At 37.5% G+C, this 27780-nt stretch overlaps 2 protein-coding genes across 10 annotated transcripts in view; one reads left to right on the top strand and one right to left on the bottom strand.

Moving 5' to 3' along the window:
• On the top strand, positions 1–24989 carry TMA16 (translation machinery associated 16 homolog). 4 transcript variants are annotated; one of them, XR_004240079.1, is made up of 9 exons: positions 517–635; positions 1256–1368; positions 8611–8648; positions 9434–9518; positions 10638–10786; positions 16172–16214; positions 17567–17749; positions 21256–21321; positions 21805–24989. XR_004240079.1 is itself a non-coding variant. In XM_032108631.1 (8 exons), exons 1-7 carry the CDS (start codon positions 594–596, stop codon positions 17736–17738), a joined length of 642 nt encoding a protein of 213 aa, XP_031964522.1. In that variant the 5' UTR covers positions 517–593; the 3' UTR covers positions 17739–17749; positions 21256–24989. The 4 variants fall into 4 exon arrangements, 3 of the variants coding, with proteins under 3 accessions (XP_031964523.1, XP_031964522.1, XP_031964520.1); XM_032108631.1 differs by having other exon boundaries at positions 21256–24989; XM_032108632.1 differs by lacking the exons at positions 517–635; positions 21256–21321; positions 21805–24989 and adding an exon at positions 1–85 and having other exon boundaries at positions 17567–17932.
• The window catches only part of MARCHF1 (membrane associated ring-CH-type finger 1), a 230599-nt gene continuing 227163 nt past the window's right edge, over positions 24345–27780 (bottom strand). For 4 of the 6 annotated variants that reach the window (XM_032108626.1, XM_032108623.1, XM_032108625.1 and 1 more), the window contains one exon: positions 24382–27780. In XM_032108626.1, the coding sequence (XP_031964517.1) occupies positions 27479–27780 (302 nt within the window). In that variant the 3' untranslated portion in view covers positions 24382–27478. The other 2 variants (XM_032108627.1, XM_032108628.1) reach the window with 1 other exon arrangement.

The raw sequence follows: 27780 nt of genomic DNA, 5'->3' as shown, positions 1-27780 counted from the left end.
GAACGCCCGGCGCGCCGCCCGCGCCGCCCGCCCGGAGCGCTGAGGCTGCTGCACCGCCGTGCCGGAAGGAGGCTCGCTCGCCATGGTGCGTGCGGCGGGGTCGGGATGGGAATGGGGACAGGGACAGGGGTGCGGCTCCCGCAGCCTCCCCTTCTGGGGACGGCGGTGGCTGCTCACGCGGTGCTCCCGGGCCCTTCATTCCCCCCGGGAGCGGCCCCACCGCGTCCCTGGAGAGGCCTCGGGAGTCTGCGGCGGGTCCCCTGGCGGGCTGGCGGCCCTCTGGGCCGATACCGGCGGTGACCCGACCTTGCGTTTAGAAACTGCTGCATTTCTTCCCGGAGGGGTTCGCGTCCTTCTGGGCCTTCCCGGCAGGGCGGCCGCAGGGCGGGGGCAGCGGGGCCGGCAGCGCCGGGGGCTCCGGAGGACGGGCGGGGGGAGGCGCGGTCCGTGTAGGGAGCAGGTGCGAGGTGCCGCCGCCTGAGATTTGCCGAGGTATTCACACTAGTTCTGTCTTTGACATCACCTGTTTTTTCGCAGCTCTAAGCCCTGATGCGATCACACAGAATTGGACGTACTAAAGCCTCCGTTTGTTGATGGCTATTTGTTGTGATGCAGGAAAGCCCCCTTGCTTTAAGGTGTTTGTTTTGCACGCAGTTAAATAGCATATTATTTCATAAAGCCTTTCAGTTCTGTTCAAACACTTTTTTACCAGAAAGTAGCATAACTTAGAGTAGTATTACCGAACTTTTGAAATTCTTGAGTACTATTCCCTCTCTGTGCAGTATGAAGGGGTAGAGAAGGAAAGCCCGTGTCTGCTCCCTGGTGTGAGGCATTCCAATGATATCTTGGGAGGAACAAGAAAATCCCTTTTGTTGTGTTGTACATGCGGCCCTTGTCAGAAACCCAGATGCAACAATCTGATAGAGGCTTGAATGGGGACATTTACTGCAAAGGTACAGAGAAGTAATCTTAGTTTCCTAGCTGCAGAGTTCTACAAAGTAGGTAGTTTGACAGCAGTCACTATGTAAGATTTCTCACAGCATTTCCTGTACTCTAGTGGTTTTGTTACAGCATGTACAGACTTCAAGTAATTTTATTATTGAAGTGGGTGAAATTCATAATGTGCTACTGGAAGTTAAGGGCTTTCTGAGATAGCAGGGCATGACCTTTTAAGTCTTTACCATGTGTATTTCTGTCTTCCTTTTCATACTTTACTCAGCCTTATTAGTGCATAGTATCTTTGATTTCTTTTCAGCCAAAGTTACGAAAACCTCAAGGAGGGAAGCAAGAGAAAAAAGTTATCCATCCGTACAGCAGAAAAGCTGCACAGCTTGCAAGGGAAGTGCACAAACAGGAAAAGAAAGAAAAGTAAGTTGATTGCATGTAGTGGACATGGACTGTTATGCTGATATAATCATAAGATAACAGAAAGGCCTGTATAACTTAGTACTGCCGCTGGGCCATGTGAAGTGACAGGTTGCATGCATTAAATCAGGTTATACAAAGTCTGTAGTTCTGCTGCTTCAGTTCCGGTGTTGTTCTTACAAGTCAGATTTCTTGCCTTTGATAGTCTGAATAGCACGATGCTGGTGATTTCACATGAAGGTAAGTCACCTAGTTTGGCTTTACTTCAAGTTCGGTAAGAATCCTGCTTAGGGTCTAACTGCTTCTGCTGAAAGGCTGAGTTAATAGAAAAGAGAACTCAGAAGCCTTCCTGCAGGAGACTTCTGAGTCAGACTGTACAGTTAACTCCTCTTTCGTGGTTTTCTGCTGTTCCATGGCAAGTTTGTTTTTCTGCTTTTAAGTTTTACTTCCCCCTTCCACAGAGGGAAAAGACAGCTGGTGAAGACTGTCCTTTATTTTACATTATCTCATCTTTCTTGTTGTTATGCATAAATATGTTTATTTAGGAAGTTACTAAAACATTTTCAGTCTAAGTATAATATAGCACTATATAAACTGTATAATGCCATATAAATTGTAGGGTCTGGATGGACAGTGTGAGCTGAGCCCAAATACCCATTTGTCTGAAGGTGTTAAATTGGAAGCTCCTGGTCCAGAGACTGTGCAGTTTTATTGTTGGGTTTGATGTACAGCCTTATCCATGGCAGTTGCACTGTTGCTTTAACTAGAAAGGGGGCCTTTGCTACCACAGCTGGGTCATGTAGCCTCCAGCAGAGCTGCTGCAAGAATTCACAAGTAGCATGTGTTGAGGATTGGGCAGTTTCCTAATATGCAAGAAGTCTTCCCTGTTGCTTTGTATTTTTTCTGTGCTTTCTGACTGTATGTTTTGATTGTAAGTTTTTATTGGAGATTATTTTCCTACTGCTAAATTGACCACTTTGTCCCTTACCTCTTTCACCTTGTGTCCTAGCAGCCACTCACGGCTCTTAATCACAAGAGATGACTTAATCTTACTTGATTCTTAGTGCTTGCATTTGTGATTTCATCACATGGAAAAACGTGCACAAGAAAACTTAGTTTTAGAGGGAGCGATACTTACTGATTGTTCATTATGACATGGCACACTCAAATCTTTTAGTGATGGTCTCCTGTGGTTAGAGTTACACTGATACCAAGACCTGTGCTGATGTTTCTTTTTGGAGTGATACTTTTTGTTGCAACAGCAAAAAGTTGAAAGGCCTTGCTGAAGCTGAGGTAGACAATATCCACTGCTCTCCCTTCACCCCTCCAGGCAGTTGTTTCATCATAGAAGGCAATCAGGTTGGTCAAACATGCCTTACCTTTAGTAACTCCATGCCAACTACTCCTGATCACCTCCTTGTCCTCCGTGTCGATAGAGATTGCCTCCAGAATGAGGTGCTCTGTTGCCTATGCAGTGATTTAGGTGGGGCTGACTGGCTAGTAGTTCCCTGGGTTCTCCTTCCTGCCCTCTTGGAAGACCGGGGTGACATTTGTTTACTTCCAGTCCTCAGGCACCGCTCCTCATCTCCACAACCTTTCAAAGATAATTGTGAGCCGTCTAGCCATGGTGTCTGCCAGCTTCCTTGGCACTTGTGGATGCATCCCTCAGGGCCCATGGCTTTGTGGATATCAGGTTTACCTTGGTGTTCTCTAACCCAGTCCTCCTTGACCAAGGGAAAGTATTCCTTCTAACATTCCTTAATCCTGGTCTGCTGAGTCAGAGCTCCCTGAGGGCTGCTCTTGGCAGTGGAGGCCCATGCAAAGAAGGTGTTCAGTATTTCTGCCTTCTCTGTGTCCTGTTACCAGGGTCCCCCTCAATTCAGTAACAGGCCCACATTACCCTTAGTTTTCCTTTGGTTACTCATGTGTTTGAAGAAGCCCTATCCTTGCTATTTCAATCTAGGCTGATTGTAGAAGATGTAGCCTTTCATTTTGCGTAGGGAAACTATTCCACCAAGAATAGTGTGTCAGTTTTGACCATCCAAAGCATATTTTGATAGCAAAATGATCGTATATTTTTCATCTTTTTTATCAAATAAATAAGATCTCTACATCTTAGGCTTCTGGGGCCTAAACAGTTAACTAACGTTGTTCACAGATCTGCACTTTGTAGATCACTTTCGTTGTGGTGTTCTAAAAATACATCTAAAAATTAGTTGCATTGAAAACATCCTCCAATTGTCTATATTCTATTTTCTCTATTGTCTTGGCTTGAAGAACAATTCAATTGGAAAGACATGAATAATGTGTATTTTTTTACTTTCCATAGTGTTTTTAAGAGACTCGTTAAGGGTTCCAATTTCTTTTGAATCTCTATTATCTAAATGATCAGCTTGGTAAATGTTTTTTTAAATATTGGTAATTAAATATGTGTTAAACTTTTTATTGTAATTACTTAGCTTTCAGTTTCTGTAATAAAATGCTGAGGTTTGGATTCATTTTGTATAGGTCTGAAAAAGACAAATTTCTGATGCTGTTGATAGAGGAAAGCTTTCCACTCCTACACTCTCAGGAAAAAGAAATAGCTCATACCAGTTTTGTTCATTCGCATTGCTTCTGCAAGTCTATTAAATGTTTTTAAACAATTTTCGAAATTACTTCTATTGAATGACAGCCTTTTTCTCTGGTTGGAAGGTTAATACATCTTTTGGTGGTAAATAGGAGAAGCTGCCTTGTAATCTCTGCAGAATTTTCTTCCTTCGTCCCATCTACAAATCTGGTATTTTTTTGTCCATGCTTGTTATTGTGTAGAAGTAAGTTGTTTGAAGTATGAATAGGACACCAAACTGGAAACAGAATGCTCAATATGATCTCACCAGGCCTGAGTAAAGGGGTCATTTCTCTGTACAGGCTCATGCATTTCTGCAGAATGGATAAACTGGATTAGAGTAGTCAGTGAATGTTGGAAGTCCATAAAGTTTATCTGTATTGTTTTTATTAAGGTGTGGATTTCCTTGCCAAAAGATGCTCTAATTGTGGCTGGCTAAATTTGTGAAGTAATACTTTTTGAACATATGTACGTTTGATCTGTTGATTACTATTTAATACAAAGGTATTACCTTGGATGTTGGAAGGCCTTGAATGGCATGTTACTGGAGGATGAGAATGTCTTTTGTAGAAGTATCAGTCAATGATTTTGGTTTTGTGTGGTTTGTTTCTTTTTGTTTTGCTTGTTTTGGTTGGTTTTTGTTGTTATTTTTTTTCCTTTGGTACTTGTCTGGAGACAGGATTCAGGACTGGAGACAGTTTAGGCTTTTATTTACTTATTAACTTTCCTACAGGATGGAGAAAAAAGAAATAACTGCTGTGAATGTTCCTTTTTATGTTATACAGGAAGGAAAATTGCATTAAGTTATGAGATGCATATTCCGGTATCTTTTGCCCAAACTAGATAAAATAAAAGACATTATCCACAAGGAATTTCAACACTTTAAATGCAACACTGGGAAAAAGGAGGGAGCAATTCTGCATTAAGTTGCAGAAATCTTTTACAGCCTCCATTGTCCACTCTTCACTGCAAGCATTCATAACGAAATATGACAGCAGTTATAAGTTTACTGTTCAGAAACTGTGACTGCACTATGAAAGACCAATCCTTAACCATAATAAGAGGAGACAGACCAATTGCTTTTAGAAAATTGGCTACAATCTTAAGTCATCTTGTTCACTTGAATTACACCTTTTGCTTGCCTGCATCCCTCTCCTCTCAGTTCTCTTCAAGGTCTAACGAGCAGCAACAACTTCCAGTGTATTACTACCAGTTTATTCTCTCTTAATCTACATGCAAGTCCTTATTCCTTTAGGCAGCTTGTTTGATCTGTTAAATAATTACATGGCTGTTCTCATGAGACAGCAATAGCTGCCTCACTGGCAGTAGCAGAACACTGACTTTTCTACACTTAAGGAAACCAGACCATAGTGGGAAATTCATGGAACTTCTGTAGTAGTGATGAACCAACACCAGTCATCTTTTGCCTGCAACTGCAGAAATACCTATCTGGTTTTGGTAGCTAAAGCAAACCTAACACTGGATTTTTTTATCTGTCATTTTCCCCCCCGAGTCAAAATAGACCCTTTCTATTGTGCATGCATTATAAATTTCTCAGGAGTCAGTGCATTTTCGTTACAAATAAGCCTGTCTAAAACTGACATGCTCTGAGATATGAGAGCTAAGGAGTTTTTACAGTGATGGGGCGTGAAGTTACCTTTGGGAGTAAGCAATAACCTTACAATGTCTCCTGGTATAGCTCTTTGGTTGGTTGGTTTTCCTTGGGTTTTCCCTTGTCTAACCTCCTAATCTCTCTTGGCCCACTATGCTTCTACTTGCATTCTGGCAGCAGTGATGCTATGTGACATGCTCTTGCAGATTCTTCATGAGGAACTGAAAAAATGTTAGCTTTTAAAATCATTTATTTTGCTTATAGAAATAAATGAAACAAAAGAGAAAAAAATTAATTCTTGTTGGTGCCTTAGGATTTTAGCTTTTATATTTTTCATATCCTGTAATGCTTTAGTATGTAAGTCTAAAACTCCATATAGCCTGTTAGCTACTGTTCTCCCATTTTGGTCAGAGAAAACAGATCCTTTCTAGGCCTGAAACTCAAGGACACCTTACTGTCTCAGGCCCCAAAATATGTAAACAAAAATGAATTAAGGGGTGAAAAAACTTGGGGTAGTGACTTCATTACGTGAAATTGTAATTGGAGGATTAACCCCTGATATGCAAATGGACCAAACCTACGAAAATATGAAAACCCATGACTCGGTTGTCCATTTTGGGTGTAGCCCCGGAGGGTTTTGACTGCTCAAGGTGTACCTGAAGGCCCTTCAATAAATATACCTGCTTTTATTCTCTTGTCTAGCCTCTTTTTTTAGGTAGCCCCATCAAGGCATCATTGTAGAGGGATTTTCATATGGAAAATGCTTAACCCAGCTAACAAAAACAGACATGTATGGAATATTATGAAAGGTATTTAGCAGTCTGAAACAATGAAATACGTCTTATCAACCATTAATTTTTCTTTCTTTCTTAGTGAATAGCCTGTCTTAGTTTTCAGAGCCATAGGTGGCATTTGTATGTGTGGATGTTACCAGGGAAAAATACTGAGTTTGTAAACTGATTTGGGAAATACTTATTCATTGTTAGTATTTAGAGTAGAACAGTTGAATACAATATCACAGATAAAGATCTGCTGAAGGAACAGGTAGAATTTACTTTTTAAGTACCTAGTAGACATCAAGAAAGCTACTTATTTTTATTAGTAATCAGTGCCTAAGCAGAGGATTTCTGGGAGGTGGGAGAAGGAGAAAATCATCAAGAGACAACAGCCTGCCACAAGATTGTATCCTTGTCCTTCCCCTGAGCAAAAGCTATTACTCATTGTGTGGAAGGAGATGAGAGGAAGTTTCTTTGACTCACCTGATTTGATTAGCCTCACTGCTAACACTATTGTCTTGTAGCAGTCACTGAGGTGAGGTTTTTGTGAAAAGTACAATAAGGAAACATCCAAGCCTATCATTCATTATTTCTCATACTGAAAGTAGTTGTGTGCACCAGGAGACTGAAGGTTTTTCTTCCATAAGAAAATGGTGGTTCTATACTTTGCTGCATTGATAAATAAATGTTTTAGTGACCCTAGCAGGTGCAAATGGCAATCTGTAGTATTTCAGAACATAGATGCATGACATGATTCTGTTTAGGCAGCTTTTCTTGATGTCTGGCAGTGTTGCCATGCAGGGTTCCCGGCAGGGATTGCTGATGTGGAGTTCCACTGAAGCAGAGTATGTGTCCTTTTCTTGGACAGTTACCATCCAAAGCTCCCTGCTGTAAGTCCTCTGAGAATAAAAGCCTGCCCAGCTTTTATTGAAGGCTTTTTCTGCACATGCTGGAGTATCCATAGCAGGAAAAATTTCTTGAATATGTTAGTGGAATTCTTAGCAGCTCCCGCATGCTGTGCGTTTGCTTTTACATGGCTTTTAGACAGTCTTCAGAGGATGAAGTACTTCTTGAAAAAGCTGATATTTATTTAAATAATGTAGGTTTGTGGACAAGTGACACAATATGTTTGTCTCTGGAAAGTAAGGGTTTATCTTTTGATCCCAGATTTTGTGATAGGTGACAGGCTGTGCTCTGAGTTACTTCAGTTAGCTCGAAAATGCTCATTAAATTTTATTGAGTAAAAGGAATTTAATAAAGGAGCACAGTAGCTCTGAACTGTGGTGACTTTTAGCATTATTTATTCTTCGTCAGTTATATCCTTTATGATTTATTTAACCTGTTACCAATTTGCCTATTTTATAATAAAAAGTCAGTTCTATCAGAGGTCCTTGATTATATACACTGAATATGCATAGCTAAGATATTTTTTCCAGTGACAAATTTCATACTTACCCCAACAATGTCTTATTTTCCTTTCTGGAAACAACAGAACATTGCAACATCCTTTGATGCAGATCGAATCTGACACCTTGAGGAGAAAAGAGCATAAGGCACAGGATATCCTGTTGGAGAACTTGTCTCTTTTCAGAACTCCTAATTAGGAGAACAGTTAATCCCAAATAAAATTGTGTACATACATCCCATAGAGTACAGCAGACCTTGAGTATTTTGCCAGAGATTGAGGTGGAGTTAAAAGTACTATGAGATAGAGTTGGGGTTTTTTTTCATCTTTTTTAATAATGTTGTTAACTTTGGTTTCTTAACACATTAACTTTTACTGTTCACTAAGCACAAACTTTAATTATTTTAAGTTTTTAGGCAATAGAATGGTATTTTTCACATTGCATGCTTGATTTGCAAGAGTGCAGTGCAGTGAAATCTCCAAACTCATTAAATGTGCCAGAAGAATATCAGAAATACTCAGTGAAATTGTGACAATGCAGCTCTTTGGTGAAATTCCTTTCGTTGTGCTCTGAGAAAAATGTTGCGTCCTTATTTCTTCCAAGAAACTGTTAAGACTAATAGGTAAACTGGACAAATTTCAGATAGTAGTTTTACCAAAAAGTAGATGTTTTGGGTGAAACAGGATAAGTTTTACATTGTTTGGAATTTGTCAAATATTTCCATTTGAAATTTTACCTTGACTTTCATTGTGACTGAAAAAACCCACTTTTTGAGAATAAAATTGAGGTCATTATTTATATGGTACTCATTCCTGGCTAACATATCTGGTTTTTCTCTGCTAGGTTGAAGACTGACAAAGCTTTACGTTTAAGTATTATTGGTAAGCAGAAACTTCTATTACTGAGTACGGTATTCAGCTTCTTAGTAGAGAGTCTTAAGTTTTATCAACTTTTTAGATGTCCACTTAGTTTTTTTTTCTCTATAATCTGATTCTGCAATCTTCAAATAGACTTGGTTGAAATACTGAAATACCTGACGTCTACTTAATATATACAGGATTGAATTTGGGGCTGAGCATAGCTAGTCTTTAGTCACTGTGCCCAACAAAAGGGTAATATAGACCAAATTAGTGTTTTGTACATCTGTACACATATTTATTGTATTTGGCCTCCATGCTTTCTATAATTGCTTGTAAAAGAAGATGATATATGTAGGTTAAAAGACACATTATGCTAGCAAGTAAATTCAAAACTTTGAGACACAACCTGGAATATTTTTCTCTTCCCTATGATTTATCTGCACCTTTTCAATTTGATCTGTTTAAAAATTGTGATGATCAGAACTCTTACTCAGCCATTGTGTTGGTTTTTTCCCCTTTATTAGTTTCCTTCCTAAGCAGTTGATATGGTGATATTTTAATTAATTTCCAGTAAAACAAAGCTTAATGTATTTTTTTTTCCTGTGGAAGGTATAAAATAAATCTGAAATCATGTGGGAATGTTTCTGTTGCAGCTACCTTCATATCTGGTCCCCACAGTATCAGAGTCTATGATGCCATTCAAAATCTTGAAAAATGGGGGGGCATTTAAAAAACATTGAGAAACTTTAATCTGTATTGATGCTACAGTGGTGATGTAATCATTAATGTTAAGTTTATTCTTGTAGGAGAAAAACTGCAATGGTTTCAGAGTCACCTTGACCCCAGTAAAATCGAGTACACAAAGAAGGAAGCTGGCGAGCTAATTGAAAAGTAAGACTGGTGTTAAAAACAAGATTTAAAAGCTTGACTTGTCTTTAAAAATAATGTTCTTAGTATAAGATCTGCAAAGTGATGATGACTCAGAGGAGGACTTTTTATATATTGCTTTTTATAATATCACGTAGTTGATTTTGTTACCACTGACATATATTGAGAAATGTGTATAGTCATACTAGAATTATTCAAATAAGTCATGTGTTACAGTTTCTTTTTTTAAATCATTGAAGTATATCCCTAGTTTTGTAGTGTGTGGAGGACTGTAAATGATTTGGACAGTAGTAATCACATGCATTTGCTTGTTGCATTATTCTGTGACACCTGAATGCACAGTTTTCACACTACTTACTCCTTTAGTCTCCGATTTTCGTCACTGAGAAGATTAAACACTAGTCAGGTGGGTCAATTTGTAGGGCAGGAACTACCAAATTTTAATCTGATGAGAAAAAACTCAGTTATTTCTTCACTACTGTTATTTCTTCACTTCTTCAATGCCTGTGGCTTGTCACCGTTTCTCACCTGCTAGCTAAATAACATGGGATACACACGTATTCTTAGCCAGGTGTATTGTATCAGTTTGCTTTAGAAGCTCTGACATATTTCCTACACTGTTCATGAACAGCATGTTCTACATGCTCATCAATGCTAGTGATATTTCAAAGACAGTGAAAGCTTACTCTTGGGATTTGAGTTGGAAGTTTGCAAAGAGATGTAGAACACATGCCAAAGAAGAATTTTGCTTTAGAAGATACAACTGAGGTGGTGAAATCCAGCAATTAAAAGTTTGGAATTTAACTCACTCAGATTAAACATGGGTCTTCCAGAGCAGGTGAATTATAATAATGAGGTAGTTTTGTTTTATGCAAACATAGTTAAAGAAAAAAAGGCAAATTAAAAAAATATTCTTCTGGAAGCCACGTGTGATTTAAAGGAAGTTCCAAATGGAGCTTCCACTTTGAAGATCAAAGTAGTTGTTCAAGTCTAAGAAATATCTCAAATTTAGAAAATAAATTAGGAAATAAATACAATTAGTAAAATAATTTATCAGAGTAATTCTGTTTTGCAATTTTTTGCATGACTGCATCTGGCTATAATGCATTTTATTTCTTTCAGTTACATGTGTCGATTCAATGCTGAATTGGAGCAGATTGAATTACAAAACAGTATTAAAGGCAGACAAGGAAGACAGCATGGTTCACGGGAAACTGTCATCAAGCAGACAATAGAACGTGAAAGACAACTCTATGAGGGCTATGGAATAGGTATGTAAATGCATTAGAAAGAATTCTGTGCTCACACCTGCTCACAAGGCCAGAATCTAGGCAAACTTTCTAGGCATTGTCCTTAGTTTTCTCTTTAAAGAAATTAACTAAGTGCTAGGTGCTTATGCCTTGCAGAGTTGTTTGGGAGGAGGGGCAGGGCGAAGAAAAGGAGGAAAAAAGATTGTGGAGGTCTGACATATATTCTGCTTTTGTCTCTGTGCATCTTTGCTAGTACTGTCTTTTCAGTGCAGGCATACATAACCTATTTTTGAAACTAAAGTGAGCTTTTAATGCAGCTGTCTTGAATACAAACTGTTCAGCAGCTTGTTTGGACCTTCATTTGACAGCTGGAACTAGGCCGAAGGGAAGCAGCAATAGTTTGGTGAAATAAGGAAGAAAGACAAAGGGATAAAGAAAGTGCAAAAAGTGAAGAGTTGTTTTGAGGATAGTCAAGCAGTGAAGTGTGTGTGTTTTGGTTTAACCAATGATATACATGTTGAAGCTGAGTGGTGAACTTGGCTTTAATGCTAAAGTATTATCTAGTCATAATCAGTCCTTCTAATAGTAAAAGTATGTCATGGAAGACATGAAAAATCGACATTATTTTGTAGTTAGGATACAAAGCACAGCAAGGTTTGGGTTGTGTATCATATTCCCCTGTCAGCTGTCCCTGCTGTGTCCCCTCCCAGCTCCTGGTGCAAGCCCAGCTCAGGAATAATGAATACATCCTGTTTTCATTGACACCGTTTCCAGCACTAATCTACAACACAGCCCTGTACTAGCTACTGTGAAGAAAATTAACTCTACCCCAGCAAAATCAGCACACCCTGATATGTATTGTACAAATAAAGAAAAAATTATTATTAATGACTTTAAAATTTGCCAGTGCAGCCTGCAGAGGCAGAGAAATTTAGGAATATCTGTATGACTTCATGTGTAATCTTTGATTTCTTAGAAGGAGGGGAAAAAAAGTAATAGGAAAATAGATGCTGTGATTGTTATCAAATAGCTCAGTTGTAGAAAGTATTCATTTTGTTTTTTGCTTTTAAGTTTTAGTTCTTTTTTTCCTTACTGCTTTGTGGAAAACTGACAGAAAAAAGCAGTAGGGCTAGAGAAAAAGATGGCAAATGCACAAGCACAACATAAAAATAATGAAGAAGCTAGAAATACTGTAGGCAGAATTGGAGGTTATTATAGAATTAGTAAGTAAAGCATTCAGAGAGCACAGTGCAACTTCACATATTAAATACACTTTCAAATCATTCATTATTTGTTATCACAGCTGCTGCAGGTTTTGCTGTCTGTCTAGGACAGTGTTCATTTAGAGAAAATAGTTGCTGCTAAGTACTATAGCAACTAAATACTGTAATTACAGATGGGCATAAATGGAAATCAGCTGGAAACAGTGCTTTTATGCCTCTAGCTCATTATTAATCCTGGAAGCTTTAGTGTGTGGAGCTTCTATAACTGACTTAGATTTGTTGGGCTCCCCCCACCCCCCCATTCTTGAACTCAGTTATTTCTTGGATGTGTGTGCATTTGCTATGAAGAGACTGCATAATATGTATTCTTTTCATTTAGGGAAGTCTACTAAAATTGGATGCAGTCTCTTTATATCATAGAATCAATTAAGTTGGAAAAGACTTCCAAGATTGTTAAGTTCAACCTTTGACCAAACACCACTGTGTCAACTAAGTGCACCACCATGTCAACTTAATAGCACCAAGTGCCACATCCAGTCATTTCTTGAACACTTCCTGGGCTGCTGATTCCTCTGCCACTTCCTTGGGCAGCTCGTTCCAATGCTTAACCACCCTTTCAGTGAAAAAACATCTCTCCTGATGTCCAGCATGAATCTTCCCTGGGTGTAGCTTGAGGGCATTTCCTCTTATCCTGTCAAAGATACATGTAAATGAAAAACTAATTCTTTATAAAATGTAAAAATTTGTTTACAAAAGTGGTAGGCATCCTAAAATATATAAATTTTAGTCTTTTTTAAACAAACAGTAGCTATACAGGGAACATTATCAGTGAGATTGTTGAGGTTTAGCAGCTCCTTGTCCTTACTCCTCAAATATATCTACCATAGTTTTACTGCAGTTTTCTTCCTCTTGTTTTCATTTTTGTGTTTGCGTTTTTTGTTTAATCTGGTCTTACATGTTTATAGCAAAGCTGTTGAAAGGCAATGCTAGATATTTATCTATTTATTTGTAACCCAGAGTTAGCATGCTTTCAGTGGAAAAGCATCATAATTACTTCATCTGAATATCATCCATTTTTGATAATTTGCTTCTAATTACCTTGCATGTTCTCTCAGATGCATAATATTAATCTTGGGGGAAAGTGGCTTTTGAAACGAAATACCTTTATTAGTTAGTTCTGGAGGCTTCACATTACAGGGAAATCAATTTAATTCAGATGAAAGCTGTATCATTTCCATGTATCTGCTAATGTAATTTCTGTTACTGTTTGTTAGCTTCTGTTTTCTGTAGTGAACATTATTGTACAACTGAACGGTTCTTTGCCTAAAGAGCATCTACATTTTCCTTCTTTTTAACAGGCTGTTTGTTCTTCCTCAAAAGAAAGAAAAGTAGAACTGTCTGAAAGGGTCAGAAACATTAAAAAATGTTTACTTAAATCTTTCACTGTGCCTTGTTAGGACTACCAAAAAACAGAGGCTAGACAAAATTAAGAGAATAAAAGCAGTTATATTTATGGAAGGGTCTTCAGGTACATTAGGGCAGACGAAGCCCACCCAGGGGCTACACCCGAAATGGACGATGGGGTCACGGGTTTCCATACTTCTGTAAGTTTGGTTCATTTGCATATCGGGGGTTAAGTCTCCAATTACAGCTTCAGGTAGTGAAGTCACTTAACCCCAGGTTTGCTCCCCCTCAACTCACTTTTGTTTACATTTCTCAGGGCCTGAGACAGTAAGGTGTCCTTGAGTTTCAGGCCTAGAGAGGAATTGTTTTGTCTGACCAAAATGGGAGAGCAGTAGCTAAAACTGTATAGGGAGTTTAGAGTTATACACTAAAGAATTACAGGATTACAGATATATGAAAAATATAGAAGCTAAAATCCTAAGGCATCATCACTGCTGTTTTGCTAAAGCACATAAATTGCTGAATACTCAAGTCTTAGAAAGGCCAGACAATAATCTACTCCCCCTAAATACTGTCTTCATTTCTTTCCCACTAACTCCTGCGCCGTATTTCTTACATTTTTTTCTATCTTTAGTTCAGAAAAACATGTTCCTGTGACTTCACATTTTAAAGCAAATGAAGGAGTTCACAAGCAGCAGCAAAAACCATGGCATCAGTGCATGCTAAGGAGATGCAGCTGAGTTGGACAAGAGTTATTAATCCAGCATAATTTAGAAAATCAGTTACTGTGCTGTATATAGTTTATTTCTACACACAGTTCTAATCTTAATCTGGCAACTCAGTAGTTTTTATTGTGTAACATACTGCAAACACACATGTAAGTGCAGATTAAAAATTTTGCCACTGCCAAAGCAGTAAAGATGAATTCAGTGCCAAATCTTGGTTTGTCACAGAATTTTCTCTCTTTAGAGTGCCTGCTTTCTCATGATGTTGGTGAGCCCTGGATGATGGGCTAGATAAAACTGTTAGAATGTTCCCTTTGGAAAAGATCCTGCATGACTTAAACCCATTAAATGTTGAAAAAAAAAAAAAAAAAGAGAGAAAAGCAAGTGAAAGGGCTGGATTTGAAAGTCTTGTCATTTAGTCCTGGTTTGTCTGACAAGAACACTGAACTGTATGTTGAATCAGTGCTTTGATAAAAGGAACAAATACAAATCTCAGCGTGGTGCCACTTCTGCCAAACTCACTGTTTACATCACTACATGCACTACTAGAGGCAAACGGAGTAGCATTGATTGCATCTTGTAAAATACCTGGGAGAAGGGAAGAACTTCTTTCTCTTGTGGAAGCTTGGATGTTCCAGCGTTTGGCACTGTGCTTGCCATGAGTGCAGTTCAAGGGACTGCAAAGAAAGCAAGAGCAACCATGGCTTTGTTTCAAGGCTTTATTGAGAAGGATGCACCTAACGTGGCATGGATGTTTATTGAAACCAAGGAATCAGCAGACTAAAAAAGCATTAGGGTAAATGTTTCTTTGCCTTGCCCTGCTCAGCTGTGAGCAGTATCACCTCCTCTGTTTACCGAGAAGCAGCCTGCAGAAATCACTGTAATTGTTATCAAAACATTTTGCACGTTCTATTGTTCTTCAACTGGTAACTTTATAACCAAGTGTGAAAGGAGGGAATAGGTTTCTGAATAGTAAGGACTGCCTGGCCACAAAGATAAATGACAGAGGTATCATCATCCTACCTTTTGTAGGAGCAGAATCATCCATAATCCTGCATTGATAGCATGATCTCATTTATTACTCTAAGACTTGAGCAAATTAATAGATGAACAAAGGCAGAACTGTTTGTTCAAGGACAATATAAAAGTTGCTGAAATGTCACCATTTTAAGAGGTAAAATAAAGTGGATTTAATGTTACAGAGGTAGAAAACATCTGTCTTGTTGAGAAACCTGCTGGCTGTGAAATCTGTCCAGTTCATAGCCAGTAATGAGGTGTTCTATACTGTGGAAAGATGTCAAGGCTCCTAAGGCATAAATCTCCATAAATTAGTGGTGATATTAAACATGGGCCGCTTGCAACACTGCAGGACCGACCAAGAAAAGAATGACACTGAATTGAGGCAAAGCAGCTTTGGCATCCTATGTAAAAATCTGCCTAAATTTATATGTTACACATCTAATGGGAAGATTTTGGCTACTCCAGGAGGAAAAAAGCAAAATGGTCTGTCCCACAGGTCTCAATACAAAACATTTGCCTTTCTTTTTACTACCAAAGGTAGTACAGATTTATCATGAGTATATGTACTTATTTCTGTTAATGGGAAAGACTGAAAACTTTCAGTCATTAAAATTATTGGTGTTTGTTTCTGTTCAACCAAGATGAACATGAACTACTGAGAGGAGACAGATGCCAACAGTCTCTATAAGTGTTCTGTTGCATTTACTGCAGTATTTAAAAGGCATTTTCAGTAACTGGAATGTTAGTTTCTCTGTGTTCAGTACTTTATGTTATGGCCAGGCCCTGAAGGTGAGGGTAGCTGAGATTCTTGCTGATAGATCTCTTGGGGCAGATTAGAGTGAAACAACACTTAATGAGTGGTGGTTTTGTATACATACGTATGGCAGGTTTCTTTTAGAACCATTTGGTTGCAATGGAAAGGAGGTGTGTAGCCATTTTGGTTAGAGGCCATTTAGCTCACATTTCTTCCTTTGAAATGAAACTCACTTGAATAATGTAACAGATCTAATAGAAATTAATTTCTTTCCTATTAGAAATCCCAGACATTATGAACAGAAAGCATCTTAAATTTTTCAGGTAAATTTTTTTTATTATCACTAATAATCTGTTTATGCAAAATAGTGTTTCTGAAGTTCACCTGTTGTATGTCTCTTTTCATAAAAAAAGGAACTGATGCAAAACTGCCAAGGAATTTGTCATTTGAAAAAGCAGAATAGGTATGGCATTACTATTTTGGCATTTCGTAGCTGTTACAAGCTAAACACTGGTGATAGTTATTAATTAAAATATTGGAAGATTTAGAGTCAACGGTTAGAATGCCATTTATTTAACTTAAGTAACTTTTTTTCTCATTATCTTAGATAATATTTTACCTAAAATGCTGACCTCAGCTGTTCACAGTAATTTTGGTATTGTGCATGTACTAGTTGAAAATCTTCAATGAATGTACAACTTGCATGCAGTTAAAAGATCCGGGAGCTGTGAAACTGGCTCATCTGGGCCAGCATGTTGGTATGTCCTGGCAATAGACTGCATGAACATTTTTGCTGACAGCTCTATCAAATGAAATACATGAAAAAAAAAAATATAAGAATGCTTATGTTGCAAAGAATGATATATCACTGACTCCCAGGGGTGGTATGTAGCCAGAAGGCATACATACAGGATGTTGGAATAAAGCCAGAAATCCCAAAGAAAGACTGTTGTATTTATAAATATGCAATTGACTTCTTGAACTGGGACATCAGATAGGAGCATTGTTGTATTGCCTTGGTAGAGCAAAAACATATCTTACAATTGGCAAACACTGTCTTTGCCCTTGGGAAAAATTATCCATGAAGTGCACTTACTATAATCAAGAAAGCATTCTATTAAGTGAGTACTGGGTTTGACGTATGTTTAAAACAACCTTTTCTCCTTCATCCAGCCTTTGGAAATAACACACTGACCATGTGAATTAATGCTAACGAACACTTTGTGTTCTCTTGAAGTCAGTCATACAACGTGTTAACATTTACCATAAATCATGAGGGACTCATGTACACGTGATATTACATATGTAAATCAAGCATCCAGATGAAGAAACTCTTCTGACCTGCTTTTCTGTTGCTTACCAGACTGCAAGTTGAATGAGACAAACCTAAAAGCAGGTGGCCAAAAGTAACTGAGGATACAATAAGTCTGTGGGAATAAAGTGAACAATATATTTTTGTTTCAGAATATCACATCTGAAAGTACGTATTTCTTCATAGAGAAATTACAGCTTCTGTAGTGTACAAAATCAGGTGAAATCTGTGGTGCTTATTCATACCACAGTAGGAGAGAGGATAACTTAGAAAAGCAGCCTCACTGAGGATATGTGAGTTAACTCTGCCATTCCTTCCTTTCTCTTGGTAATTGGTTTTCATTAGTTTTTTTCTCTCTCTAAGAGAATGGGATGGTGATCTGAGGAAACTCCCAAACATCAAAATGAAAAAGCTCTCAGCTAGGGATGCTGCCTGCAGTCATCCTGAGGTGATAGATGAAGAAGCAAAAGAAGACTTGAATGAAGGAGAAGAGGTGGGCCCTGAGGAGCACCAGCTGATTCAAGAGCTGAAATAGTGAAACAAATTGTAAGAAACATATTTTAATTATCACTGGAAACAAAAATAAAATTTAACTATATTTCTAAAGGCTTTGCTAGTTGCTTTTTTTATGATTTGTGTACCTGTGGTAAAGAGTAAACATTATTACTGGGTAAAGCTGTATATTTTTGGATAAAAATTTTTTACTATAAATAAATACTTAAAATCTTACTTGTGTAAGTTTATATCTTGAAATCCCAACTAGATGAGTACCTTTTCTCTGCCTGGATTCAGACTGGAATACTTTGTGGTCAGAAATCCTTACCTTTTTGTGGTAATTGCAATAATCTGCTAAACATGAGGAGCTCTTCTCTTGTACCGTCTTTTCTTTGAGAGTCTATGTCAGGATCATAGCTGGAAATCCTTCAATAAGATAAGGTATTTTATGTTTTGTCAAGAGATTTTGAAAGAGTTGCTGTCCTCAGCAATCTGTATTGCAGAATTCAGATCAAAAGCCATTCAAAGTCCCTACAGTCTGTTTTTAAATTTATCTTAGTCCATATTCTTTTTCCAACCCGTCTGTTGAGAATTAAATTGAAGCTGCTTAGGACTTTTCAATAGCAGGCTTGCTTTATGAAGCAACTCTTTAGGTGCTTTTAAATGTGTCTTTCAGGGAAGTTCTTAGCAGATCATCACTTTAAAAGCTGTAAAGTGAATAAAAATCAGAGGAAGAAAGGGCAAGGGCAAAACTAGGGATAATTTCACAGCAGGCACTAAGTAGGAGAGCTCACTGTATATTAGGTTGTCTGGGCACAGAAGTCACAGTTCAGCTGAACTGTTTGCACACATGGTAGTAGTCACAGCTCAGATGCCTGTAAATTATGTGGAAATAATTGTTCCTGGTGGATGATCTTTCTAATATGTGATCCCTAGTACACTTCTGTGTGCTAAACAATCAAGTCTTTGTCATAGTAAATAGTTTCGTGGGTTTCCCAGATTTCCTTTACAGACATCCAGGTGTGTATTTTCATAGCTGTGCAGCAAGAGTTACTGATGAGTGTTAAGTCTGTTATTATGTATATTAAGTTCTTCCCTCTTTACAAATGGGCTTGTGCTATCCTTTCACGTTTTAGGAAACCAATCTGTTTAGGTTATACAGAATTAACAATTGTCCTTAAGTTAATCTAAAGAGAAACCTGAATAAATTTAACAGACTTGGAGCATGGGTGGGTGATCTAATTCATCTTCAGGAGGACTGCAAGTCGTAAACCTGACTCTATGTCTTACCCTCTGACACCAGGCACATCTCCAGGCCATCACATCACTGCTTTGTGCTTGTGTTTGAGAGATGTGTGCTAAAGTTCAGGGCAGGGCTTTGATATTTTTATGTCTTTGTTAAATTGAGCTGGGTGGTGGAATTTATCTTGTTTTGATTTATAAAACTTGAGGTGTTAAACTGTGGTAGAAACTCAGCCAGGGTAATTGGACTGAATTAAAATTGTGTATGTGGTTGTTTCAGTGCTTTGACAGATTTTGCCTTTCAAAAGTTCATTTTGAATTCTTGCTTGTATACAAAGTCTGATGTTTGAAATTGCAAGTAGAAACATTGAGTCACTTTCCCATGACATTCTGTAAAATACGGATCGAAAATGAGCAGATAATAACTGGAAGGTGTCATAGTAATTACAGTATATTAGGCTGACATCCTGGTGAATGCTTCAAAAAGATTGTCATGCAAAGTTATGAAGAATGATATATTCTATATTCCTTGAAACAAACCAGTAATAAGATGTTTTAAAAATGTGGTTAATGTGATAGTCAAATATTTGAAATTATGTTTTTTTTAACACTTTTCATTCAGACCACAAGAACATGTTTATAGATCAGACCTTTTTGACTTTGTGCATTTTCTCCCTTGAAATCCATATATTCATTGCTTGTTTAGCTGGCTTTTAAACTCTTTTGTTAACCTACTGCACAAGTAATGAAAAAACAGTGTCTGCATGTGAACTTTTTACACTGAATTATCAGAAAAAATCATATGTAGCTGTCAGGTATTCATATTTGAATTGCAAATAATCTAGGCTTAAACTGATGATGTGCAAGACCAATTTCTCAGATGAGCTGTTGCAGAATACTAATGTGGCAGTGGGAAAGAACAAAAACCCCCAAAGCCATGTATGTATGTATGTATTTATTTATTTATAATTTCTGTGCTGAGAGTTTTTTTTGTCCTGGCAGAACTGGAGTGGGGGGCATGTAGAGAGAGTTTTTTGCCTCACAGATGAGCTGCTGGAATCTCTTCAATTAATTTCATAAACCAGTCATGCTTTATAGCCAGCTATTAGAGTTTTGTATGTTGATGAGTTTCTTCCCTACAGGTGAAAAAAAGACGAATGCTCTCAGGAGTTCTGAATTGTTATTCTGTTTCTTTAAAATCTAGAAAGTAGATGCTGGTAACAGTGGGAATGCGAAATGGTTATGTGATGTTCTCTGTTCTCACAAAGGTGCTGTGGAGAACACCTTAAAATTCTGTTGTTTTGGAGCTAAGGATTTCAGATTTTAATGTTTAGTTCTGTGTTATAATTCTCTGTAATTTACAGGTCTTTTTTTCTAGTAAAGGATTAATTTTAGAGATTTCTTGATTCTAACTTGTCAGGTACTGTTTTGTAATGTTCCTGTGCTTTTTTAGTTTTCAACTCAAAGCTGTAACAGTTAAAATTCATGTTTCTTTAATTATCAGAGCTCATATTAAATATACAACACTTCAAACAAAAAAGTAATATTTTTACACATAAAGTCACTTTCATATAAGAAGAGGGTTTTTTAGTGTACTTTCCAATTCGTTGCAGTGTTCTTACTAGGTTATACTTTTAGTTCAGCCAACCTTGGAGTAGAGCTAAGACTTCTCTAAGGAACTGGCAGAATTACATTCAAACTTTCAGTAGCAGCTGAATTGTTAGTTGTGAAACATACCCTATTGATGGTCTCAGCTGGAAAGAACCAGCTGACTGTAAGTCCAGTAGAAATAATTACTTTTTTCTTTCATAGTAAACAAATCAAATGTGATTTAAGAAAAAGAAAAACCAAAGCCAAGCAGAAGATGCTGATGTTCTGAAAGCTGGTTCTAGGCAGGAAATGTAAATTAATTAATTTACAATTCTTTAGCATTGGAAACAAATTAAGCCATTCATAAGGGAATATACTTATAGAGTGTCATGATTTTTTGTTTGTCTTTCAGTGCAATAGCATATTTACTCATCTCTGTGATTACACTGCCATATGTGAGGACAGAGTCTGGGGATCAAAAACGTGTATATTAGAGTTTAACTTTTTTTAAAATGGGGTTTGCTAGACACCTGGCAGATAGGAAAGGGTAGTAAAAAAAAATATTTTTTTTCCTCATCAGAAAAAGTTCTCTGCTTAAGGAACCTTCCAGGTTTAGTTTTCTAATAAAGGACAATAAAATGCCTGCAGTACAGAATTATGTCAAATTGGCTTCTTTGGTCAGTCTCACAGTGATACAATGCATACATTATCTTTCTATCTTATAGCTCTTTCAAGAGTAAAAATTCATTATAGTTGGATTCCAGGCTTCCCCAAAAGAAGTGTTTCAGAAGGTAAGAGACACTGCTCATGCGGTGTTGTGATTTATGCACTACAGTTTAAGCTGTTGTCTTAAAAACAGCTGGTAAGGTCCTGTGAGAGTTCCTGTAATGAAACTGAAAATAAGCTGATGGTGATATACTTACCATAGTGGTCCTGTAATCAACTTCCCTAAGCCTTGACTGCTGGATTGGAAATACTGTCCAATTTCATTAAAATGGAGGGTGTAATATGTAACTAGTTACCTGTTACAAAGGAAAAATAAAACTAATCAAGTTATTAGACTAAAATGACAGCATTACTTTAAAAATGGAAGCATTTTCTAAATAAAGATGGAAGCATCCTACTAATGGCAGCTCTCACTCGAGTTCACACAATTAACCAAGGCAGTACCATGCTGATTTGAAAACTGATAAAGTGATAATGTCCATTGCTAAGATACAAAGTGCTCAAAAAATCTTACCCATGCTTTTTAATGAAATACTCTTTTTCCCCAGCTCTCAAAATTTGGTAGCAAACTTAGAGGTAAAGTGGCACTTGAAGATTCATTAAAGCCTTTGCCTGAATTTCTAGACTGATTTGTTCTTTTGACTGTATCTTCGGGGCTCCTGTAAGTAGCAGTCTTTCTTCTGTGAGCTGTGAACTTTTTTCTGAGTTTAATATGACCCCATCTAAATCTTGCTACTTTGCTTTTCACTTCTATGCTGTTTGTGTGCCATTATTAAAGTTTGTTGATCATGTTGTTCGCCACATTCCCAGGCATGTGCATACACAGATGTAGTGATCCATGTTTCATTATAGAAGTATTTCCTCAAATTATTAGTAATTTACTTAACACACTTAAAAATTGCTGTGACCTTTCTTCTTTGGTTTTTATTTGGAATAGTGCTGATTACTGTAGTTTTATATCTCTTATCTTCCAGGTGTTTAAAAAAAAAAAAAATGAAGTCTTGTGTTTCAGTTAGTATTTGTCCCAGAGCCCACATTCTCCAGCAGACTGGAATCATTCTGTTCTCAATCAAGGTTATTTTCTTAGCTCTGTGTCATAGGCAGTGGAAATGTGCTACACCAGTCAGTATTTTTGGCAAGTTTTTTGACAATTTCTTTGACTTTTAGGAAAGCTCATGCAGAACAGCCTTAATATTTTATTGGCTTGGATGTGTGTACACGGACATCAAACTGAACAGAAACATGTTTTGTGTTCTAATGGTACCCTTCATAAGAGATTCAAACTCTTGTGTGCAAAGAAAAAGGGCATAGGGACCCACACCTCTACTCTCTTAATTCTGAAACCAAATTTGGCTCCACTTTTCCATATGCTAATAAACAGAAATTAATATATCTTTATTACTATAACTTCTTTGGTTATGCTGTTTCTTTGGTATTGTATCTTGAATTGTGAATTCATTTTTATTTACATAGTGAGCTAGTTAGGGCAGCTTTAAGAAAGTGAACAAATGGTTAGCCTTGGATGTAGGGAATGAAATTAATTAGAACACTACTTCTGTGTTTTGAACATATATTCTTACCAATCATCAGCCATATGATGACTTATTCCAGCTAGAATTGTGGTATTTTGAAACTTAGCCCACTGTCTCCCCAGCTGGCCATCTAGGAGAAAGGTATGGGGTAGGTGGATCTGTAGAAAACTAAATTTGGACCTTGGTTGGAACATTCTGTTTTAGTCAAGGTAAGATATTTTCTTTGGTTTTACACTTCAGAAAATGTACAGGCTTTTTTATAATGCAAACATGTAATATTCCTTTTCATTTTAGAAAATGTCCTTAGGGTTTTTAAAAAGGAGAAAACCTCACCAAGTCAAAGTATAAAATGATACAAAAAGGAACAGGATCCATGCTGACAGTCTGGGCTGGGATTAGCTTTAAAGTACTTAACTGTCCAGTCCATATTTAAAGCTTTTATGTGTTGGACATTCCAAAATCACTGTAACAGTTTGTTCCAAGGCACTGCTTTTCTTAGGAAGCTTTCATCCTCTTACTCTCCTGGAGCTGAAACCCAGTACTAGTTGTCCATTATTCTGTGGATGTAAAACCAGTTGCTCTAGGCTTCTTTATAGGGTTGAAGCCTGCAAGCTAAGTAACTATAATTCTTTTCAAGTGTTTTTGTACTACAAGTTATTTTCCTGAGCATTCTGCAAGGCAGGGTACCCAAAAGTAGCCCCTTGCAGCTTAGCAGGTTTATCAGTATTAAGTAAGTAGCAGAATATATTGTTCATCTTTCTTGCAAGAGTGTGGTCTTGCCAATTCATGTTCAGCATGTGATGCTCTATGTAACAAGGTGACAAATGTAGAATACTACAGTGGTTTGAGTAATTTGTTTAATACAAATACATTTTTTCACAACATTAAGCAGATACATTACTTTTGTTTTCCTTGCCTTCTGTCTTCCAGTACACATTCACCCACAAAAACATACACTTTTTCTTTTGCAAAAGAGAGGGAGTTAAACAAGTAACACAAACTCGTAGTTCCAAATATTATACACAGTAAAATACTTTCATCAGAGTGTAAGTTTCATTGCATTATTGGAAATTATTAACTGTTTGTTCTGGAGATGGGGAGTTGTTATTTTTTCTACACAACAAAAATAAACACTACCTTCAGATAGCACTGTGTGAATGGCACAGTTGGACTAGTCAAGAATCTTTGTAATGCTACTGATAGTCAGAAGTGGTATATTTATGCCAGTTTGAAATAAACTTTATAATGCTTGTAACTTAAAAACAGGAAAATAAATGTGCATGTTCACAGGAGTGAATACAGGAGTATCTTGTTTAAACATCCAGATCTGACCTGACACCAAATTACTTTCACCTACCTGTATTAAAACTTTGTTTAAACAAGAATGCAGATTAAGCTGTTCTTGCTAATGGCAGCTCAGAGCCAGGTTCTGCCCTTGTAGGTTTAGCCAGGCCAAATTCCACTGTCAGCATATTTGCCAGAGCTGCACTGTGGCTACACAGGAGTTTGATACAGTTCTTTATTTGAGATGGCATCTTCATTGAAAAGTCTTTAGACTTTTTCTTATAACCTTCAGTACACTGTTTTGTTTAGTTTTTTTTTTCAGGTTAGAATACTGTGGTTAATAAATTAATACAGAAAATTGTACTTTGTGTGGGAATGAAAAAGCATTGGTTGGTAAGGATCTGTCTAGTTTCTCTTATTACTGAAGACCAGAATCCAAGGCATGGTGGTATGAATAGCTCCTTGCCCTCTTGAAGAGGTTGTACCCTGCTTCAGAAACAAATTCCAATCCTGCATGAAATCCCTGAAAGCTCTAGAAAATCCAGTGTACCTAAGAAGAGAAAGGGATGCATGGACTAATGCTGTAATGCTTTAAAAGGTTAAAGGCTGCTTCAAGCCAGCTGAAATCTCTCTTGCTGGTGACTTGTCTCATTGTCCATCTCAACAGTGTCCCATTTTGCTCCTTTTCCTGCTGTCCACATTAAATATTTCCAAGGGAGAGGAGGAATTTCAACTGAAGTCTTTCTCCTTTCTTTTTTTTAATTAAGTGTAAACTCAGTTGCATATATGGTTCAGTGCCAGAACAGTGTTTGAAGTTGAAGGCATTAGTATAAAATTTTGCACGTTGTCTTTTGTGTTGCTGACTCTTCAGTATATTTTTTAAAAAATGCAAAATCTTGTTGGATGCTACAGTTCTGCTTTCAGAATCTTCAGGTTTTTTCTTCTTTGAGGTGAATTTTGTACTTGTTCAAGAAAAAAACCCCAATTGAATTAGTCTCCAGTAAACTGACAAAAGAGGGGATAAAGTACTTTCAATGGGGTCATGGTGCTACAGCAGTCAAAGAACAAGCTGGCTAAAGAAGCAGGGTTACTTTCACTTAGTAAGAAACTGTTATTTCAGAAAGCTCTTAATTATCCTTCATAATAATGTTCCTTGTCGGTAAATTTTGCCGATTCCTCAGGTTTATTGTAAACATCTTTCCAAACATTCAGATGCAGTTAGTAATTTTAAGTGTCTCACTTCAGATATAATGAGATTTACCTTTCAAGTAGCTTTTTGAAAACCATGTCATTGCAGACTATCTTAAGCATGTGCAGTTACAAGACATTCCTTAGTCATGTCATCATGCTCTGAAGACCTTCTGAAGTCTCCTCCACAATTTTAAATGGAGAAATGATTTGGTTTCTCTTGTATGTAATTTCAAATAAGAAGCTGCTACAATTGGAAGTTGCAGTTGTATAGTTGGGAAATTATTTTATATAAAAAGTGCGTGCCATTACATGAAGAAATTTCAACATTAATCCAACTCACCTGGAGTAACTTACAGCAAGTATAGATGTATAATAAGGACCCATTCAAGCACCAAGATTTTGTGTCCTGTCTAGCCAGATAACAATCACTTAGTCACAGCCAAATTACAAGAGCAAATCCAATACAAAAGTATATAATAATCTGATTAAAGACACATTTCTTGCTAACACTGCTACTTCTAGTATTCCCTGAGCCTTAAGCCAGTAAACATTCACAAAGGAATACCTAGTATATAAACTCCAATACATCTTAGGCCCAGCAGCCTGGATATTTGCAAGAATGGGATGAATCTGTTATTTCACTGTAAATATGTGAGTGTAGAAAGAGAAAATTTACCAGTAGAAACTTCAAGGCTTCTGTAGAATTCTAGTTCACTTGTAATTGTGGCAGATAGCCCTACTTTAAGTGAATCTCTACTCTCCTGTCCTTATTACTCTGGTTCTTTATTTGCTGTTTTTTGCTTTTCCTCCTTTACTAAATACAATATTAAAAAAAGAACTTTCAACTTTTTTTTTAAATATATGTTCAGGGCCCAGACTCATCCACACCAGTACGTAACTACTCCAAGTCAATACTTGCTCTTATGTCCTTGAAGTAAACACCACAGTTTTGCAAAGTGAATCACAAAATTGGTTCTTTATATAATTCACCCTGTTGGACACAGTATTACATCTACATTCATTTATCTATTGCACCTCTTAATGCTATTCACACTTCATTTTTATATGCCAGTGCTCAAAACATGAAGTTAACAAATGAACTGTTGAATCTCTAACACCTTAAGTTTACCTGTACAGAAGGAAACCATTGATTTGGTTTTTTCAGTCAGGAAGATAAAAACTAACTTTTTAGAACAAGGAGATAAAAACTAATGTTTTCTTAAGATACATAGGTAGGTATGTTCTCTTACATCTACCTTTCTGTATCATGAATCTTAAAAAATAAAACCAAAAATAGCTTCCATCTTTACTATGTGTCATCCTTTTCCACACCTTTGATAACAGACAATTTATTTTTGTGTGATTCTGCAGTAAACTGCTTTTTTTAAATTTACAATTCTGCCTCAATACTTTGCATATCCAATTTATGTCTAATTCACTCCTATAAAGTAAAATAAACAGCAGAGCTGCTCTTCTAAATGCATATCGACATACTCTCTCCTTCCTGTACTTACTTCACTGACATTTAAAAAGACTGACTGTAGCTTATGGAGACATGAGTTTATACTGGTTGGAACTGCTTACTTTTCAGAAATTCAGCCATAGTTAAAACCAGCTGGTTCAGATATCCATAGTTGACACAGCTGCCCAAACACTGAGGCTCCGCTACAGTCACATGAAGGTGTTACTGTACGAGGCTGAGAGAGCGAGTGCTGCAATACAGCTCTCTGGAATTCTGTTAATGCATATAACTGGACTGGTACCCTTTGAAGCACATCTTTGAAAAGGTAAATAGCAAATACAACTTTTAGTAGTAAACAGATGAAAGGTTTTGCATCTTCTGTAAACAAAATTGTTGTAACAGTTCTGTTTTCTACTTTCCCAGCCAGCCCAGTTAGGAAAAAAAAGTACATTGTCACATTGGTTTGGCATTGTCTGTTAAACCTGTTCTCTATTGCACTTTCTACACTTCCACTACACTTGCTGACTAGTTGCGAAACTACGTCACGAACGGTCACATTCCATACAGTAACAAGTTGCTTTGCTGAATCCATTTTCCTTGTATGCTTTTGGTTTTTGTACGGGGTATTATTTTGTTGTTTGGTTGGGGGTTTTTTAACTGAAAAAATGCACAGTCATTTCTACTTTCTTGTAGCACTTGTAGTGTAGCAAACACTACGTCTTACTCTGCGAGGAAGAAGCAATGCTGTCCGTGTCAAACTGGCATGACCTCCGATGTCGCTTCTTCCGCTGCCAGCTGAGAGTTTGTACCTGTCTGTGCTACTGGCACCACCACCGCGTCCTTCACCTCCGAGGGCTGAGTGCACGGGGAGTTTTTCTCCTCCAGTTTTTTGATGGTGTCTGGGCAGTTCTGAACAAAGATCACTCTGTTGTAGGCTTTCAACCTGCGCCACAGCTGGACGTAAACCTTACACTGCACATACATGAAGACCAGGCCTCCTGTGAATCCAATGGCCACCACAACGAGTTTTGTCCAAAATGGCCATTCAAGGACAC

This window comes from Corvus moneduloides, chromosome 5 (genome assembly GCF_009650955.1).
Source record: "Corvus moneduloides isolate bCorMon1 chromosome 5, bCorMon1.pri, whole genome shotgun sequence".
Lineage (NCBI taxonomy): Eukaryota > Metazoa > Chordata > Aves > Passeriformes > Corvidae > Corvus > Corvus moneduloides.
The sequence above is the reverse complement of the archived record's forward strand: the minus strand, read 5'-3'. Positions and strand labels throughout refer to the sequence as shown.